Source organism: Bactrocera oleae, chromosome 3 (genome assembly GCF_042242935.1).
Source record: "Bactrocera oleae isolate idBacOlea1 chromosome 3, idBacOlea1, whole genome shotgun sequence".
Taxonomy (NCBI): domain Eukaryota; kingdom Metazoa; phylum Arthropoda; class Insecta; order Diptera; family Tephritidae; genus Bactrocera; species Bactrocera oleae.
The window spans coordinates 91,288,685-91,307,546 of record NC_091537.1 but is presented as its reverse complement, the minus strand read 5'-3'; the positions used below and the strand labels follow the sequence as shown (position 1 = coordinate 91,307,546).

Here is an 18,862-nt window from a genome sequence, read left to right as displayed (position 1 = left end):
ATTGTCTAATCTTCGAATATGGATTTATGCCGAGAAGCAGCTGCTCGTGGATAGGTGCGAACGAGATAGTGAAAATGGCAATGACTTAGCTGGAAAACGCACATATTTTTATGTATGTATATATGGTGTATATGCCGTATGTGAACTTATTTAAAAATTTTCTGAACCAACCAATCGCACTAAACTTCCTATCCCATCAATCAATTTGCAATAAGAGCTTTACAAAGCCAAATATTGTTTTTAAGCTCACCCATACTCGCTCGTGATTACACGATGTGCATTTGTATGTGTGTACACGCTGGTCTGTCCATATTTGTCTGCCTGATGTGCGAATGTTTAGAGTTTTGGCACTCAATTATTCGTGAGTGTCTTAAAATTAATTGCTTTCAATTAAAATTGACAGTTGTTTGTTGATAACTGTATACAAATTTTGACAGTTATGAATATATGATTTTATAAATATTTATTTTTTAAGCTTATAAGGCTTTCAACGATAAGAGGATTAGAAACATAGAAACATATGGAGACAAGGCTCCAAAAGTATGCTAGCAGATGGAATTTCATTGTGGGTATTGGTAATGAAGTAAATAAAGTTTACTAAAACAAAAGTGGCGCCAGTTTATGAATGGAAAATTTGAGAAAATTCAAAAAGATGTATTAAAAAAGTTTTTTTTTTTAAATTATAAATATATAATATGTAAATTTATATTTACTCCTGCTCAATCTATCTCTATTTAGTAGCTGTTTCAAAAAGTTAGCATACACGTAGGCGATTATATGGGGTCTTGGGCGAAATTTTCTTAAAAGTTTAAAAACTTATTTTTCTGCTAATGAAGCCAAATTTTAGATGAGTTCTAAAGCATCAATCGAAAACCGCAGTAATCACATAGTGCCATGATGGGTATAAGTGTATTATATGATGGACAGTATTTTTTTCTCATACACAGCTACACAAAAAACTACTATATAAGTGCACTCTTTACAAATACTGTAATGACTACCCTCAATTCACACATCACAGCATTGGAAGGGCAACCGAAATTATATTATATATAAGGTTCAGGTTCAATATAAAAACAGTAAAAATCAAAACAAACAAAAAAATTTGAACCATCATTACGTAATTTAAAGTCTACCCTCTTCAGTCACGACAGAAGCGTTTTACGCTGACAACAGCAATATCAAGTTAATTTTTATAATTTTTATTATGCACATTAAGTTCCAAGTAATCTAAGCGGCATGAAAATAAAATAAAAAGATCGACGAAATATTCACACACTGCTGCAAGAATAAAGAAATGAGGAAAATACGAAAAAAAACAGAAAACAATGAACCCTACCGCAAGGGACACCTGTTATGTGCCCAATTGTTAACCAACTATCGGTTATGTGACAAAAGGAAAAATACAACTACAATGGAGATACAAAAAAAAAAAAAAAAAAAAAAATCAAAAACTGCAGGCAACCACATAAACCGGTTATAGGCCACTGCCAAATACAGTAAATTTTATAGTACTCATAATAAGTAGCTACAAGAAAAGTGCAAGAGTACGTGAGCCCCGGGCAATGACAGCAAGTTCATTGAGAACACAGTGCAGCTGAAGTAGTGTAACCGAAAGAATTGTATACGAGTGGCTTGAAACCACAAATTCTTCCTTTTCAATTATTCAGAAGACCACTTGGACAAAAAGCCACAAACTGACATGCAAACCAACATAAATCTTGCGGACAAGTGATCCCTCAACTTTAGGATTTCTTGCGGTGGCAAATTGAGAAGTATAAGCTGGTGCTGGTAATCACTGAAAAGAACTGAAGAAAATGAAAGAAGACGTATAAAGAATCAAAACAAACAGGCGATAAATAAAAATAAACAAGTCAAGCTGACATTATCCCAGAGGAAATCTGAAACAAACTAAACAAATGATTGCGGACTTACGCCAATACCGAGCGAAGTAATCAAGGCGCAAGAGTTTGGTTTACAAAAACAAAAATAAACTAGTACTAAATAAAAGTATGGAAGTAGGTATGAAGATAGAAAGGGTTAAGAAATCAACCAGTGTATGATTAAACAAGCGCGGTTTAAGATTTCAACGAATTTTGTTATAGAAATCAGCAGCACTGCTGACAAGCTGATGCTGCGGTCAAAGTAGTGAGGATGATACATATCAGAAAAGAAATAAACTAAAAATGTGTGAAGCAAAAAATGAAAAAGAACGCTGTAAATCTTTCCTTTAACTGGTGTACCAGCTACTTGATAATTTTATAAAGTCGAATTTGTTGGAATTAATAATTGATTTTTTGATTATCAGAATTAACATTTCAAATTATCTCAAATAATGGTTCACATACACACACAATTCGAATACAAATACACCAGATTCAGTCCGGCTAGCTGCTGTATGGAATTATGAATAGTGCTACAAATTGAAATTGTTGGTGGAGATAAGAAGTGAAGATCATAATTTAAACAAATGTTTTTAGGCTCAAAATATTATGATTCTATTTTCAAGCATATGTAGCAATTGAAAAATTATTTAAAGAGATTACTTCTTATGTTTCGTTGAATTTTGAAAAGTGGCAATGCTTTTCTACAAAGTATTTTGAGAACATCATTAAAATATACATATCGCTTGGTTGCTAGGAGAGTATTATGAATAGCAAAAATATAAAAATTAAGAGCATCACACTGTACATTCGCTGTTTATCATGAAACACTACTTTAAAACACGGAGTTTACGATATCAAATTTATTTCTAACTTGGCATACGTGCTTATATCCGGGAATATAAGCGTATTTGTAAGAATTATTTCGGTTTTTTTGGTAAACTGTTATTTTGAATTGAGGATAATTTTAGACACATTTGGAGGTCTTGCTGCAGATCAAGGGAATCTAAAATTTTTGAAAATTAATCACCGATTATTAAAAAACATTCAATTTTTGTATCTTAAACAATAATGTTTTGCTGCCCATCGATATGATATACTATGTTGGATAAACGACTGAAAAATTTTACGTTTCCGTTGACAGTTTTGAAAGCCCGCCTGGTATACGTAGATGCATATACTCTATTTAGATCTTATCTAATTTGATTTGATATTGATAGTTTAAAGATTTCTCGATGAAGTTTGTTTGATATTGTGAACTTTTTGTCATGCCATATTCGAAGGCATGATTGAAAAGTTATGTCAGCATATGTACATGTAGACATTGAGCATAGAAATTATATTTAATAATGTTTTCGTTCCATGATAATGCCAAATTATTGCTCTATAGAAAGTAATATTTTGAAATTTATTGTTATTGAAACGGGTGAAATTAACAGTGAGATCATTTAGATCAGAATACATAACCTCATTGTAAAGTCATTGTGAATTATTCTAAAAAAAATAAAAAAAGTGTTTGTCAAAGTTTAATAAAGAGCACTCGTCTTTATTCCCGTTATTACGTCAGTATATGAAACTCAAACTGAACAACCGTGTAATTTTGAGTAATTAGAAGCCAAAAGCAGGATATGAGTGACATATAACAAGGTTGCGCCATCGCGATGAGCTGAATTTAAGAATATGATGAGGCGACTATGAAAACTGTCAAATAGCCTGAAAATTGTTTTCATGATTGAATTCATTACGTCATCGATTGTGTTTTGTTGCTAAATTCTTCTTTACATCTGTCACAGCCTAAACCGAAAAAAGTAACTGTAAAAAATTGCCTATAATCTGTCTCTTTTTTTTAATGATTTATAACCGAAGAAAATTGTATCAAAACTAAATACAACACTTTCAAACTGCACTCTTGTGAAAAATATTATATGTAAATACAGTAAGAAAGTTATCGAAATGAATTTGTGTAAGAGAGTATGCGGATGTTTCATTAAAGTGGTGTAGCTGCTATCTTCAGTGCTAACAAGTTTTGTTTGCCATATTTTAGATCAGTTTTACTATTGTGAATGGTTCAAATGACAAATGAAGAAACGAACGCTATTTTTCTTGTATTTTTGAAAGGTAAGACTCTAAATCATATAGTAATTTCTAGAAAACAAAAGTAAAGGTTTATAGCGATGTTTTTTAACGTGGAAAAAATAACTTCTCTACAAATAAAGAATCATAACAGTATTACGGATGCGTCAGAAGACAAGTTAGCGCAGAGTTGCATCACAAGTACTGCTCGTTTGTTTGAGCATTTGATATATTATAGTTTGTTCGATTCGTAAAATCTGTGAGGTAATGATCTCTTACTACCGTAATGCAAATTTGTTTGAAATTGCAATAAAATTATTTAGAATTTCTCATTACTCAGCATCTTCCCCCTCAGATTTTACTGATTATCGATAAAAATATTGTTTGACGCAATAAAAATTAACTAAAATTCGCTGACTCAATAAAAATGACAGTCGCAAACTAGTAATCGGTTATTAAAAGTTGAATTATTGATAAATAATTAAATTTCAAATACAATACACGTAACCTGGAATAACAAGTAAATAAACGAGCAATAAAAAAATGCGCGCAATGCATGCGCAATAATTATTGTGCAACGAAAGTCAACAAAAACGTTAAACACGAAAAAATTAACAACAACAACACATTTTACAATAAACAATAAATACTACAAATTAATGAATGCGCATAAATTAAGCGCAAAACATTTAATTGTCGTCATACAAAGGAAAAAACGAATACAAATGAAATATCAGTAGAGTAAATGGTAAATAATAATGCGGTAAATAATGGGTGCGCACATATGTACGTACAACGACAAAGCGATTTAACGCACATTTGCGCACAATAAGGCTGAGCGCATGCGCAACACGCCTGGAGCTGCTATGTACTTATGTATTATGCGAGCTTATGTGTACTTGTATGCTTATATGGTTAATAACAATAAGTGCTTGCTGGCGACAGCTGAAATGCTGTTATGTGTAAATTATAGCATTTAATTATTTTGCAAATTTGCTTAATGATTTCCCATTAGCTTTGCTAATCAAAGTAAAACGTTATAAACGCATGATATACCGTTATACCAGTGCTAAAAGGGTGGCATGTCAGCTGTAAATGCTGATAAACGCTGCCACATAATTACATTAATGCATGTGTAAGTGCAATAAGTTGCGTTGAGGCTTCCTTGCAACAAATACACATACACACATACATTAATATGAATTACAGCGTTGTAAAAACGCGTGGTGAATGCAACCACTGACAGCTGCAAAACAGCTGTTCGCCTTAAGACACTCAACAATATTTTTATTAATTTCAACTCAAGACAGTGAGTATTTTTTTTTTTGCGACTGCAGGTGTCGACTTTTATGAAAATCATCTTGCAACAACAATTTGTGCTGCGCATTTTTCCAACGCAGTGCGTCTGCATACTTTTCAAACACGCTGTGTCGGCAATAAATCAAACGCTTGCTAGTTAACTGCTCAAAAACTTTTCAACGCCGCGCCGCTTGATTAAACCGCTCATTGCGCCTCATTGCTTCTACATGATTTTTCTCCACTTTGTTTCTTATTTATATAAATTTTATTTAAGTTTGTCGTTTGCCACTTTCTGTTGCAATTATTATTGCCACATTGCGCATTACAATGCGCTGCTACAAGTGCAGCAGGCACTCGAAACTATCAACACCAACCAACACCAATAGCAAGCTCCTGTTAGCGGTTGCCAGCTAGGCTCTTGCTTAAAAAGCCAGCATTGTCGGCATTGTTGTTGTAATTCGCGCTACTGCCTAGTTGCTTCATTACTTGACACAATGAGTGACAGCTGCTGGTCGCATAAGTAACTTTGATGTTGTTTTTGCTGTTGCCACTCGGTCACTGTTTCCAAGTTGCAACCAGCTGCGGCACGGCTACTGTTTTCTGTAATGACTGTTAGTTTGACTTAGCGACTGCTTGATTATTTTTAGCGATAAGCAGCAAACTAACGACTCACTTGTGGTAACTTGTAGAGAGGACTTCAAAAGCCAAAAAAAAATTTAACTTATTGAAAATGGAAAAAGTTTCCGGTATTTTAGGAGCGATGACAAGTATCAAATAAAACTTCAAACTCATATTGCTGAAAGGACATATTGGACACGCCTGGCGTTCAGAGAGTTTTCATAAAAAGATCTTTAACTTGCTGTTGATTGGTCAGTTTGAATGGTATATACGTGTATATGTATGTTAGAGTCTGAAAATTCTGTTGTTCAAATCTGCACCAAATTTGGTGATGATATCTTGTCAAATAAAATAGTTTTCCATACAAGCACTTGATGCCGATCGTTCAGTTTGTATGACACCTATATGCTATCGTGTTCCGATATCAGCGATTCTGACAACTAAGCTGCTTTTTGGAGAGAAAACGACGCATGCAAAATTACAGATCAATATCTCAAAAACTAAGGGACTAATTCGCGTATATACAGACATACAGTTGGACATGGCTAAATCGACTCATTTAAATATATATATTATAGGATCTCCGACATTACCCTCTCTTCTGCTAGAAACGCCGTAAAGTTCAGGATATAATAATATCATTATTTTCTAAACATAACCGTTAAGTGAAATCTGAAAATCAGTCTGCGGTTTGTATCAATTGGTAACACTGTAAAACGCTTCTTCAATCATTGCAGTATTTACAGCAACTCGGCATTAATTTAATTCAAAGGCTTTAAGTGTCTCTTTGTTGCAAAATGTTTATCGAAACTTTAAAACAACTGAATAGATATCCAGCCAGTCCTGAAGAGATTTAGTAACAGCATCACGTTATCTCAAAAATTAGACGCGAAGTACAGAAACACATTTAGTTTATAATTTTAGAACTCTTTCCAAATTTGAAAAAAGTGTGTTATGACACACAGTTTTTTCGCATTCGCTTTTCGTTTTTTGAAATTTTTCTCAAAAGTAATCAGTTCTTGTAATTGCCTGTTTCGAAGACTAGAAATGTTAAAGCTTCTCACAATGAACGACACAGCACGAAATTCGACGAATTATCAAAGTATTGCCTCGACAATTTTACTATAACAGAAAACGTGCTCATCTCGAATGCGCCGTGACTTTATCGTGTTCAATGGCTACGTAGTTTTCAAAACTGTTTGTATGTATGTATGTACTTTTAGAGAATATCAATAAAGGAGCGCTACGTGCAATTTTCGCATCAAATTGATTGATTTTTTGACATCTCAATTGACATATTAAGAATGCGTAACCGAAAAATTCAAGCTTTTTATAAATTTATATGCGCCATCAAGCTTGAGGTTCGGAAATGATTGATATGTGTGTATATATGTATGTACGAGTATGTGTGTATTTATGTACTTCTTGAATGGCAATTATAAGCTTGTGAATTCGTAACAAGTTGTTCGAAGTTTTTGGACGGTGATGGGGATCTCGTAAAACATATAAAGGCAATATTTCTGAACATACTTATGTATACATATGTATTTCTAAGTATGTATACATATATAGACATATGGCGGTATTTTCTTCTTTTTATAATCATTACATTTATTATTTATCTAACCAAGAAGCATTAGCGAATTGTTGCTTATTTCTAATGCGAAAAAGCAAACTTCAGATGCCACAACGAAAAGAACTTAAAGAATGACAGGCCTTTTCCGTGCGCCGCCAAAGCGCGCAGCCGGTTTTGCCGCGTCAACTAGCAGGGTGTAGTGTTCCGCTTGTTTGTAAGTTGGCAACCTTATTAAATCTAGTTACTGCTGCATTGGCACGCATTTTCCAAAACACAATTCACATGTCGCCGGAACAGCCGCCTGCCCCGGTCAACACGCAGTCGCTCGCATAAACTTGACACACAACTTGCCCGCTTTGGCCGGGCTGCTGCTGCAACGCGCGTCGACAACCGCAATCTTTTTGCTGTTCATATTTTTTTTTCTCTATCTCATTATCTGCGCTCACATTTGATATCGATATATTTATGTTTAGGCTTAACTATAAATTGCATTAAAGTCACACACACACACACACATATACAACCGACTGATATTGCCATACGCGGCTGCTGTTGCACGTTCAAGTATTTATGTACTGTGTCGACTAGTCTGTCTCGATTTAGATTTCCTGATTAACCGCCAAATGTGGTGATTTATAACGTTATTTGCTACTATGTTTGTTAGTTAGTGCTAATTCTAAAAGCGCGTTTTCCTATGAATTCCTCATTGACGCGCCCTCAATAGGAAAATGCGGTTGCAGTATCAGGCGCTGAGGCAACTATATGGCATATACTGGATGATGTGTACTGAAGTATGTACATATGTACACTTATATAGCTTCTACTATTGAAAACATGTCTATTCATCTGCTTTGACATTCACCTTTTTAAGTTAGATAGAGGCAGAGTTTGGATTGCTGCGTCGGCGGTTAACCGATTCTCTTGTTTGAGTCCTATATGCATATGAAAATATGTACAAGTATGTATGTATGTACATACGTACATCATCTTTTTTACATGCAATTTGAAATTTCTCTTAAATTGTGTCATTGAAGAAAGCGTACTTTCTGCAGAGAAATCGTAATTTGATAACGGAAAGCATATTAATTAAGAAAAGATCGAGCAGTAGCCTTAAAATAAATTAGAAAAGGCTCTGCTACACAGCGCCATTTATCTTTAACTGGCAGGAAATGAAAATTTAAGTTAAAGGTGACAGGAAGTAAAAATTTTAGGCAGTTGAAAGAAAATTTTGTCTGTTAAGTATTTGTATGAATTTTTTATATACAGTGTCGGACAAAACTAAAGCACGAAGTTCACCTTGTACACATTTAGTTGAAAACAAAATGTAAAGTTTTGCCAAACTATCAAGTTCAACCTCTATTTATTACAAATAAGATTTTGACATACAAAAGTCTCGCATAATATGTATATTTGCTGCGACAAATCTAAAGCACTAAACTATATTTACTTATTTATTGCCCTTAATTTCAACAAGTCCCGTTAAAATTCCATCTGTAGTTAGAAACCATTTTTTGAAGAACATGTTGAAGGAGTTTTAATACAATTAATTAGATTAGTCATTTGTAATCAACCGCTGGTGTTGCTATGTAATAAAAAAAATTTGTTGTGCGCTCCATAAAAATAGATCCCCTTATATCAGCTAGATCAATCCAGAGCGAATTGGGCTTGAATATTTCGCGCAAGTCCATCCAGCGACGATCTTCATAACATGCAGAAGTGCCAAAAAGCCATACATTTCGTACAAAATCGAAAAGCACGGCTTGAATTAGCAAAATCTCACTCTAACTGGAGTATTACAAAATGGAGGAGTGTACTTTTTCTGATGAGTCCAAGTACAGTATTAAAGGAATTGATTGATTAAAGGGTACGAAGACCAAAAGGTCAACGTTTGAATCCGCGTTATTCACAAGATTCTGTGAAACAAGGGGGATGTAACGTAATGGTCAGGGGATGTTTCTCAGGTCATGGAGTAGTTCCAATCCATCAAATTAATAGCATCATGGATCGTTTTATCTACAAAAACACCCTTCGAAACGTTATGCTTCCTCATGCTGACGAGGAAATGCCGTTAAAAGTTCCATTTTAACAACACGATAACGATCCGAAGCACACGTCCAAATGTGTGAAGGATTGGTTTATTTCCAATAAAATAGAAGTTTTCAAATGGCCCGCGCAATCACCAGATCTCAATCCCATAGAGAATCTATGGGAAATTGTAGATCGGAAACTTCAGCAGAAAAATTGTAAAAACAAGGACTCTCTCTTTACCCAAGTAGAACGGGCATAGAAAAACATTTCTCAAGACATTTTACACAATTTATTGTAATTGAATGTATGCCACGAAAATTTAAAGCCGTCATAAAAAACAGTGGATATGCCACTAAATATTAACAACAAATACTTTTAGTTTTAAACTACATATATGTAATGAGCTTTAGTTTCTACGTATTTATTTTATGTATTGTATATTGTTAATCTTTAAGTCATATTTAAGTGTAAATGAATAAATATGTTATGTTCTTTTTAAAACATCAATAAAAATGTATATTTTTGTGAAATAAAATAGAAAACATTAATTTTATAACACTAAATAAATTATATGCAGCTAAATGGTAATATGGTAAATTGCGTGCTTTAGTTTTGCCCGACACTGTACATATGTATGTACCTAAGTTATATACAAATTACGGCGAAAGAAATTTTCGCATTTACTTTTTTTCAACCAATACATTTAAACTACCTTTAAGGGTCTGTATCCACTTGAAAATTTCAAAAACTCTATTCTTTGCTTATATATCGAGCGTACAGATATTTAAATATTCGCCGAAAATTTTTTAGGTGTTGCGGTAAATAGTGTCGGGCATATGGGCGTATTTGGAAGAATTTTTTAACTCAGTGTAATCGGCTCCTAAAACCTTAAACGTTTATATCTTGAAATCTTGTTATCAGCGTCGATGTGGAAAATTTCTCCGAAACGGATCTATCGACTTGCAAATTTCGAATAATCTTCTTAGATATGTTTATTAGGTAATGATTGAAGGAATAAGATTTTTGACAATAATTAGATGTTTTAAGCCACTCTAAAGTGGAAATATTCATACAAAAAACGACTTTTTTTCGTAAGCCGCCATTTTGCCAAAAATCCAAATTTTGACATGCCCTTCGATCATTATCAGTATTCATCTAATGTTATAATACACTTTTTGGTTTTTGGATTTTGAGATAATTTTAAGCACAAAATTTTTCCTCAGCGACAGACACACTTTTTCAGATGTTCTACTACAGATTCGCTGCGGGATGAAGAGAATCCAAAATTTTCCATAATAAGTTGCCGATTATTAAAGTATATTAAATTCTGTAAATTCACATTTTTTTTTTACTAATTAAAGAAAATGCCTCTTCAAAACAAAAACAAAAAAAAAAATATTCACGAAAAACACATTTTTCTGACTTGCAAGTGAATATAACCCGTTAAGGAAACTACGCTGATAGTTACAAAATAAATATTTACGACAATCGCTTACTCTGCGGCTATTCAAACCCAAGTATGGTGTTTACCTCAATCCCAGTTTGTTTCGAATTTTCCTTAAGATATTTATACCTAATTATTAAATCAAAGTAAACTTCAAAAAATAAATAATAAAAAATTATAAAAGAAATCACAATTTCGGATAATTTTTTCTCATCTAAAATATTTGTTACCACCAATTTAATCATTCCCATGAAAAGTTTCTAATATTGCGCGAGAAAACATGCGTACGCGAATATGAAAAAGTACCGTAAAAGGCGACAAGTACCTTATATATTATATACGACTACATGTACATTTGTATATATGTATGTATTTCAAGCGTACACATGAAAAGTTAGTGTGAGCCAAAAAAGTCAGCAAGTCCGTGGAAATACTAAGTTACGAGTGAAACGCCACAAACGGCGCTACGCGCGTCAACCGACGACCCAAATTGGATTTTCCTGAGCCGTTGTTGACATTGAGTGAGTTAACTTGAAGCTTTTCATAGCTGGCGGTTCATTCATTGTTAGGCGAGTTTATTTGCACACCATGTTGGCATTGATTAGACAGTTTTACTATTTGACGCAAGACGGTGGCGACATTTGTCTGATGGATAAAGTTCATATTGAATGTAGAAAAGGCAACGATTCACGCTTTGGGAAATTAAAGAGTGTTGTTAACTACGATATTAATTTTACTTAAGACGAGATTTGAGCTTTGTGAGTCTTTACTTTAGATCTTTTGGGTGATCTGACAGGAATTTATATGTTCGAGAAGCTTTTAGAAGACAACAAAGATCGTGCAATTTTTGAAAGTTTAGATATTGGAACTAGTTAGGTTTGAACAAGTTTTGCACTATTGCAACCATTACAGTAATATCTAAAAAGCAATCGAAAGAAACAAGAAAAAATTATATTCGTAAGACCAATTTTTTTAGGCACACCGATATATATTCGGAATTACTTTATATTTTCTACAATCTAAGAAATATCGAATGCTCTGTGAAGTTATTTTGTTGGTTCTTCTGATGCAGAACAGTGCAAACTATTTTCTAAACACTCATGTTTTATTTTACCAACAATTTAGCATTACTTCTGCACTCTCAACTCAAGCACGCGTATTCATATCTCAAATATTTTGCATTACCGACACGACATATTCACTATTTTCGCCCGGTCGCCTCTTCATATTTATCTAGTTATGTGCTTTTTGAGCTGCAGAGGCGCATCTGTCATTTAAATTATGCGCTTTTCCTTATCTTATGTGTCTTTCAGTTACATTCAAGTCGTCATGCTTACACGATTTCCCCTGTAGCTACTTAATCTTCTTGCCACAAATTTGTACGAGCTTGTATGTAGTTAACATAACGCGCTAAGGAGTGATTATTTATGTTAGTGATGTGTGAACGCGTGCGACATGCTAAACTAAATGGCTGGTAGGTATCCCTATACGGAGATGAGAACTAAACAATTGCGCCAAATCTGCATTCAAGTTTGAATATATATACCAAAGCTTTCAGTAAGGTAGTTAACCATACTCGGTTACAATAGTTGACCTCGATTCGCCAAGCCTTGGAGCTAATCGGACAAACGATGGGAGATGTTCAAACATTCGTGGTGCAACCCTGCTCCTCCTCTGACGCATGCGTGAAGAAAATTTTCTTTTTTATCAAAAAACGATCAAGGATAGCGAGCAGCGAAATGGCGAATCGAAGACAGCTGTTTACTACTGTTAGACACTAAACTCGTTATAGAGCTTGTACCGGAAGCTGCTCTTTACTCGACATTTTATGGCTTCGTAATCAAAGACGAATTGCTGAGAGCAGCAAGTTATTTGCAAACAATTTGAAAATATAATTAATTTTTATGGAGGGACTTATAGTTATATTAATTTATTAAAAATATACTTCCGAACAAGGACCGTATAATCGAGTACTATTTAAGATTTTAGATGAATTAAAATATTATTTGATAAGAATATACCATCGGAAAATATCGTCGACAATCCCATTAAAATCTAACTAAGATATATATAAGAGATATATACTAAATGGCATTAATATAAAAAATATGATAATAAAAATTAATAATAACCTTATTATCCGTGCTGCGACTCATGCTGAGCGTGTGGCTGCTAGTCGTCAAACCGCTGCCGGTAATCGGTGGACAAGACTGTCGCTTGAAGTCCTTCTTTATAGCCAACTCATACCAAGGAATCACTGGTTTACTGCGTAGCGTCGTTTGACAGCCAATTTTAAAGTCCAATGGATCAACATATTCCGGCGCCAAACGGTTTAGATCCGCAACAGCATCATCAGCCGACGCATAAATATTCCCAGCCGACTTATTCGCTTGCAACATCGAGTGATGATGCTGACGGCCGGCATAGACGGAATAGTATGCGCCATTCATCATATTTAACATTGAACCCATTGGCGAAGAATCATAGGAGCGATATAAGCCTGCGCCCATACTTTGTACACGCATATGACCCAATGTATGATAACGTCGATCGACGGCGTTCTGTAACACAGGCATGGCACTGGGCACGGCGGGTATATCGTCTTGATCTATGGTGTTCAGCGAGTGACTAGTATGCGAACGTTCGAGTATTTCGGCGCTGGTGCTGCGTTGTGCCGTTGGTAGTTGATAGGTACCGTTGGCGATTGTTGTTGGCGAGCGTATTGGCGATTTGGATGGACTTCGACATGGACTTGTCGGTCGCGATTGTGAGGACTGTGCTGGCGGTGGTACGGTTAGCATGGACATGGCATAAATCTTTGGTTTGGCATAGAGACTTTCGCGTCGCACCGGTGTTGGTGGTGCATTAGGCGAAAGCGCTGGACGCCCGGCATATGTTGGACTCTCACTTTCACTGCGATGGTAAGAGCTTGTCATTAATGTGGTCGGACGTGCGCTCTCAATTAGTGACTTGGTGCGACTGTAGTGTGAACTGGCGTTGGATGCATTGCTGCGTGTAGATAAGCGGCGCAGCTTTGAAGGTGAAAAGTCACCGGAAGTGCGACCACTAGGCACATTGTACTCCTGCATTTCGAAAGAGTTCTTTGTAGATATCGGTGAATAGCAACGTTCTGAGTCGCCATAAGAGTGTCGCGTGCTTGTGCTATCCAAGCGTCGTTTTGGACTATTCGGAGCGGTATATAGGAATATATTCTCTTCCTCTGCCGTCGTATAATCAGGTGTTTTCGGTGTGGCGCTGCTCTGCAGTGAGTCCAATGAAAAACGTGAGTTCTTCTTCAGATTCTGATACTCGACAGCAATGCTGCCCGAACCAGTCGAGCCGATGACACTATCACGACAACCGCCGCTATTACTGCCTCCGCCACCACCTGACGAAGATGAGGCATCTGAAAGTGGGCGAAACCCGGAGAGACGTAAATGTGTACTCGCGTAGTGTGGTTCTAAATCGCTGATTGTTGGAGTTTTCACAGCTTTGCCAACAGGACGGCTGGCGTAGATTTCCTCCGCCACACTGGGTGTGTTAGCGCTATTCGTGCTGTTAGTGGTGCTGTTGGCTCTACCCAAACGCTGTGCATTATGGCACATGCCGCTATTGTGTGGACAACAAGAACACTGACTGTAGTCACTTTTTAGTGAAAGTGTGCGTCGCCGCTCTACAAGAACTGGACGACGCATATCTGTGGAACTATTGCTGAACTTTGTATCAGCGCCGCTGAGTTCAGCTTCCAATTCGGCAGCACGTATAGAACGTGACCGACAGAGTCCACGCGAACGTATAGTCGCATAGCCATCGTAGAGAGGGGTCGTTGCGGGAGAGGGTGGCGCCCGCGCTGTTGCGGACATATCGTTGCCTACAATACTGCACTTCTGTAAGTTGCCTACAAGCGCGGTGTCGTCGTCGTCGTCGCAGTTGTCGTCAAAGTCGCCGTAGTATTCGTAATTACCACTGTCACATTTTCTTTCTTTTGACTTTTTTGTTGTTTTGAGTTTTTCAATTTTCTTTTGCAGCTTCAGTTTAACGGCTTCAAATGATGATTAATTGCAACTATTATTTCAATGTAGAAAAGGAAAATGTAAAATATTTTTTATCATTGCAGCGCGTCTGTCTGCTGGCTCATTTGACGGCCGACCAACGCTCTGCAAGGCACAACGAAGTCGAAGTGCGTCTACACTCCGTGGCAGTGATGCTGGTGGTCCAATTTAAATGAGTGGTGCAGAGTTCATTATTATGCAGTTAGCTTTATTATTTTCGTTTTTTGTAATGTTTTTTTTGAGCTAACATGCTCATCAATCATTTCGACATTATTAATCGGTTTCGAAAAATATAAAAAAGTGTTGGTAAATTGCGATATATGGACTTGATTCGTCCAAGTTTGGCATGAGTAGGCATATTTGTTAGGGAGAGGTAAGGAGTTCATTACGTTTGTTGTGTTGTGGGTAGTGATTGAAGAGTTTATAGTGATTCGGCATAATTTAACGGAGTCAAGTTATAACAGTGTTGTAAAATGACAAACCATCAATTGGTTTACAAAACAAGAAAGCAAATAATGTAAGTTCCATATTGAAATCGGACATTACTTCGAGAGCTGAAGATTTATAATTTGTTCTTAAGCATATATTTATTGATCAGACGATAAGTGAAGACGTTTTTAATTGAAATATAATTCTCATTTAAGTGTAATTGTAGAAGAGAACTACTTATATTATACAGCTGGGTGGCACTTTGCTATGGAGAGGTAAGAGATACAGATGCAGTGTCGTATTGAGGAAAAAGCAGTCTTAATATTTTCTCAACGGTTTAGTAATTTTACTTACTATAGCGCATATAATGACACTGTAATGACACAGCTCTATAGTCGGGTTTGGCACCCGAGCAATTGTTAAAGCTTGAACTAGGTATTTGAGAAGCTTATTGGAAATTAACCTTTCCGCTAGACTTTCTTGGGGATTTGAAGCCGATATACGATTTTTTTTCAAATAAATGATAAGCAATTCGATATATTATTTATTGTTACTGTTTTGATTTACGTACTTTCGAATACCCCACCAAATATATCCTTCACATATGATTCACTCTAATAGCTCAAAAACCCCAACAAAAATACGTAAATTGGTCTGATTTTGAAATAATTTTCTGACTTGTCATTTCAGATATTAGTCTGCTTGTTTAACCTTCCCTGAAAACTACATTTGGCGTAATCCAAGGATAATAAAAACCATAAAAGGTGATTAGTACAATTTCCTACAGCTCAAGCCAGAGCTAATTTATTACTTTAAAGCAACTTAATCTCGTATGTAAATAATTCTATATATATGGTATGTAGATATTTTATACTTTTATATATGCATTAAGGCGGCCCCTAATTGTATAACGAATATATTTTTTTATCACGTTTTCTAAATTTCCACCACCGGCCTTAAATATCTTAAATTCTGACGCTGGACTTTTATTGACGAATTATTACAACTTGGTCTCAATTAGAGAGGGGTAAATTCAAGTACGCTGTGGCACCTTTATACCCTGCACAGAGTTGGCCACAAAGTTTGTAAACCCTAGAGGTAAATTTCGGAAAGTCTATAAAATTTATATCTAAATGATTAACGTGACGAGCTGAGTCGATTTAGCCATGCCTGTCCGTCCGTCTATCTCTCTGTATATACGAGAACTAGTCGCTCAGTTTTTGAGTCATCGATCTGAAATTTTGTAGACGTACTTTTCACCTCAAGAAACTGCTCATTTTTCGGAACCGTCGATATCGGACCACTATAGCACATAGCTGCCATAAAAAACTGACGGATCCGAATCAATTTTTTATATAGAAAACTCTTTTTTTTATTTTAAGAGATATCTGCACGAAATTTGGTGTAGGTTATTATCCAATACTACGCTAGCATCTCCTAACAAATTGTTAAGATTGAACAACTATAGCACATAGCTGCCATACAAATTGTCCGATACAAATCAAGTTCTTGTGTGGAGAACTTTTTAACTTGACAAGATATCTTAACGAAATTTTGCATACATTACACTATTGCAAAAGCAAAACCACAATCTCTCAAGATATTTTTTTTTTTGGATCAGACTACTGTAACTTACTGTAGCCAAAATCAAGATAAAGATCTCTTTTTTACATATTTATGCTTTAAGAAATGCCAATGTGCAGTAGAAGTTCAGTTTATTTCTTTTTTCTATCTCCTGTTGAGTCACCCTAATATAAATACATACAGCATGTACGCTTATACGACTGAACGGTTACTCAAGCTTAGCGTGTAATCATACGGAAATTATTGCGCACCATGACAGCGGTCACGGTGACTTCAAGTAGGAAATGTTTACTACTATACTATTTCAAAATCTCTAAATGCATACATATATATGTACGAGTACGTATGTATATAAAAAAGTAAATAGTGTGCAGTTTTATCACTATGCGAGCACAAATTGCCATGTCGCCATGTAAGCTCTACAAATACACTTTGTACAACAAAACTAACAATAAGAAAATAGTTATAAACAACACGCGACGCAATTGCAAAATGAGCACTGAATTACGAAACAAGCTTTAATAATAATAATAATAACCAACAAATGCAACGCTTGTTGGTGAAAAAACAGCGAAATGAGAGTAAATGAAAATGACATTAGAAAATTGTGTAATTTATTACAATTTCCTAGACAAAAAGACAGCGGAGGCAGTGAAAAAGATAAACAATGCACAAAGAACAATAGCCAACTGTTTCTCACTTAAATGTAGAAGTCAAACACACACATACATAACACATATGTGTGTGATTGTAAATAAAAAATTAATGTTAGCAAGACGTTGAGTGATGCGAAGTGTCATGCAGGCACACGTATACTACAAACAGACAAATCTACAATGCAACAGACAATCACACACACACATATACACATACACCGTTGCACTTTCGTTTGCACGCTTTCATGCACATTTGCTTTGTGTTTTATGCCTGTCTAATGCTGCTTGCTTTCCGCAACTGTCAAGTGACAAGCTGCAAATGACACATGCAACATGTGGCACAAACTCGCACTCTCAATATTTTTTTACTTTGCAACATTTTGGTTGCTTGCTCGTAATTTGCAGCAGAAACATGAAACAGGCGCGCACAGCAAGCATTAATAGCAAAACGACAACAACAGCAGCAACAACAACAACATTAGCAGCAGTAGTGTGCACAGTGGCTGCAGTTAATTTTCGTACAACATGTGTAAAGGTCAACACATGTGATATGCGTATAATTCCATGTGGAGTAAGCAACAACAACAGCAGTAACAACACATGCGACTGTTGTATAAATAAATAAAAATGTTGCTGCTGCAATTTACGCACACACACATGCGACACAGCGTGACAGCATGCGGCCAACCGAACAGCCAACACCGATGAGCCTCAAGTGCGCCTGTAGAGTGGTAGGCAATTTGCAGGCGCTGCAGCAGCCAACAAGCGACAACGGTTGCTCTGACACTTGGCACGCCTGTTGGTCAAACTGTAACGCCTTGCCTGCTTTCGATTTCACTATGAATTAGGGAGTGGCTTGGACGCTTGTGCACACACTTTAGTTGGGATTTGAATATACGAATACGTTGTTGAGTTGAGTGATAATTATAAAATCACACAATTTTTGACGATTATTGCAAAGAGTTTGAATGAGATTATTGCTGCTTTTTGGGATATCGAAAACAAAGTTTCAAAAAATATATACATCACAAAAAAAAAAATAGTATAAAAAATTAAAATTTTAGAAAATATAAAAAGCATACAAATAAACCCTTTAAAAAATTAAAATTATAAAATATATAGAAATTTAAAAAAAAAAAAATTCTAAACAAAAAAAAAAAAATTTTAAACAAAAAAAAAAGTTATATATAAAAATTTAAAAAAACGAATTAAAATAAAAA

General features: G+C 35.5%; 1 protein-coding gene across 10 annotated transcripts in view; it reads right to left on the bottom strand.

Annotated features, from left to right (window-relative positions):
- Nucleotides 1-18,862, bottom strand: part of sick (sickie) — a 417,791-nt gene that overhangs the window by 26,117 nt on the left and 372,812 nt on the right. The window contains exon 2 of one of the 10 annotated variants that reach the window (XM_070107209.1): nt 13,054-14,986. The exons of the other annotated variants lie outside the window; for them this stretch is intronic. Coding sequence (XP_069963310.1) covers nt 13,054-14,784 — 1,731 coding nt within the window. The 5' untranslated portion in view covers nt 14,785-14,986. The remainder of the gene's footprint in view (nt 1-13,053; nt 14,987-18,862) is intronic. 10 annotated transcript variants of the gene reach the window in all.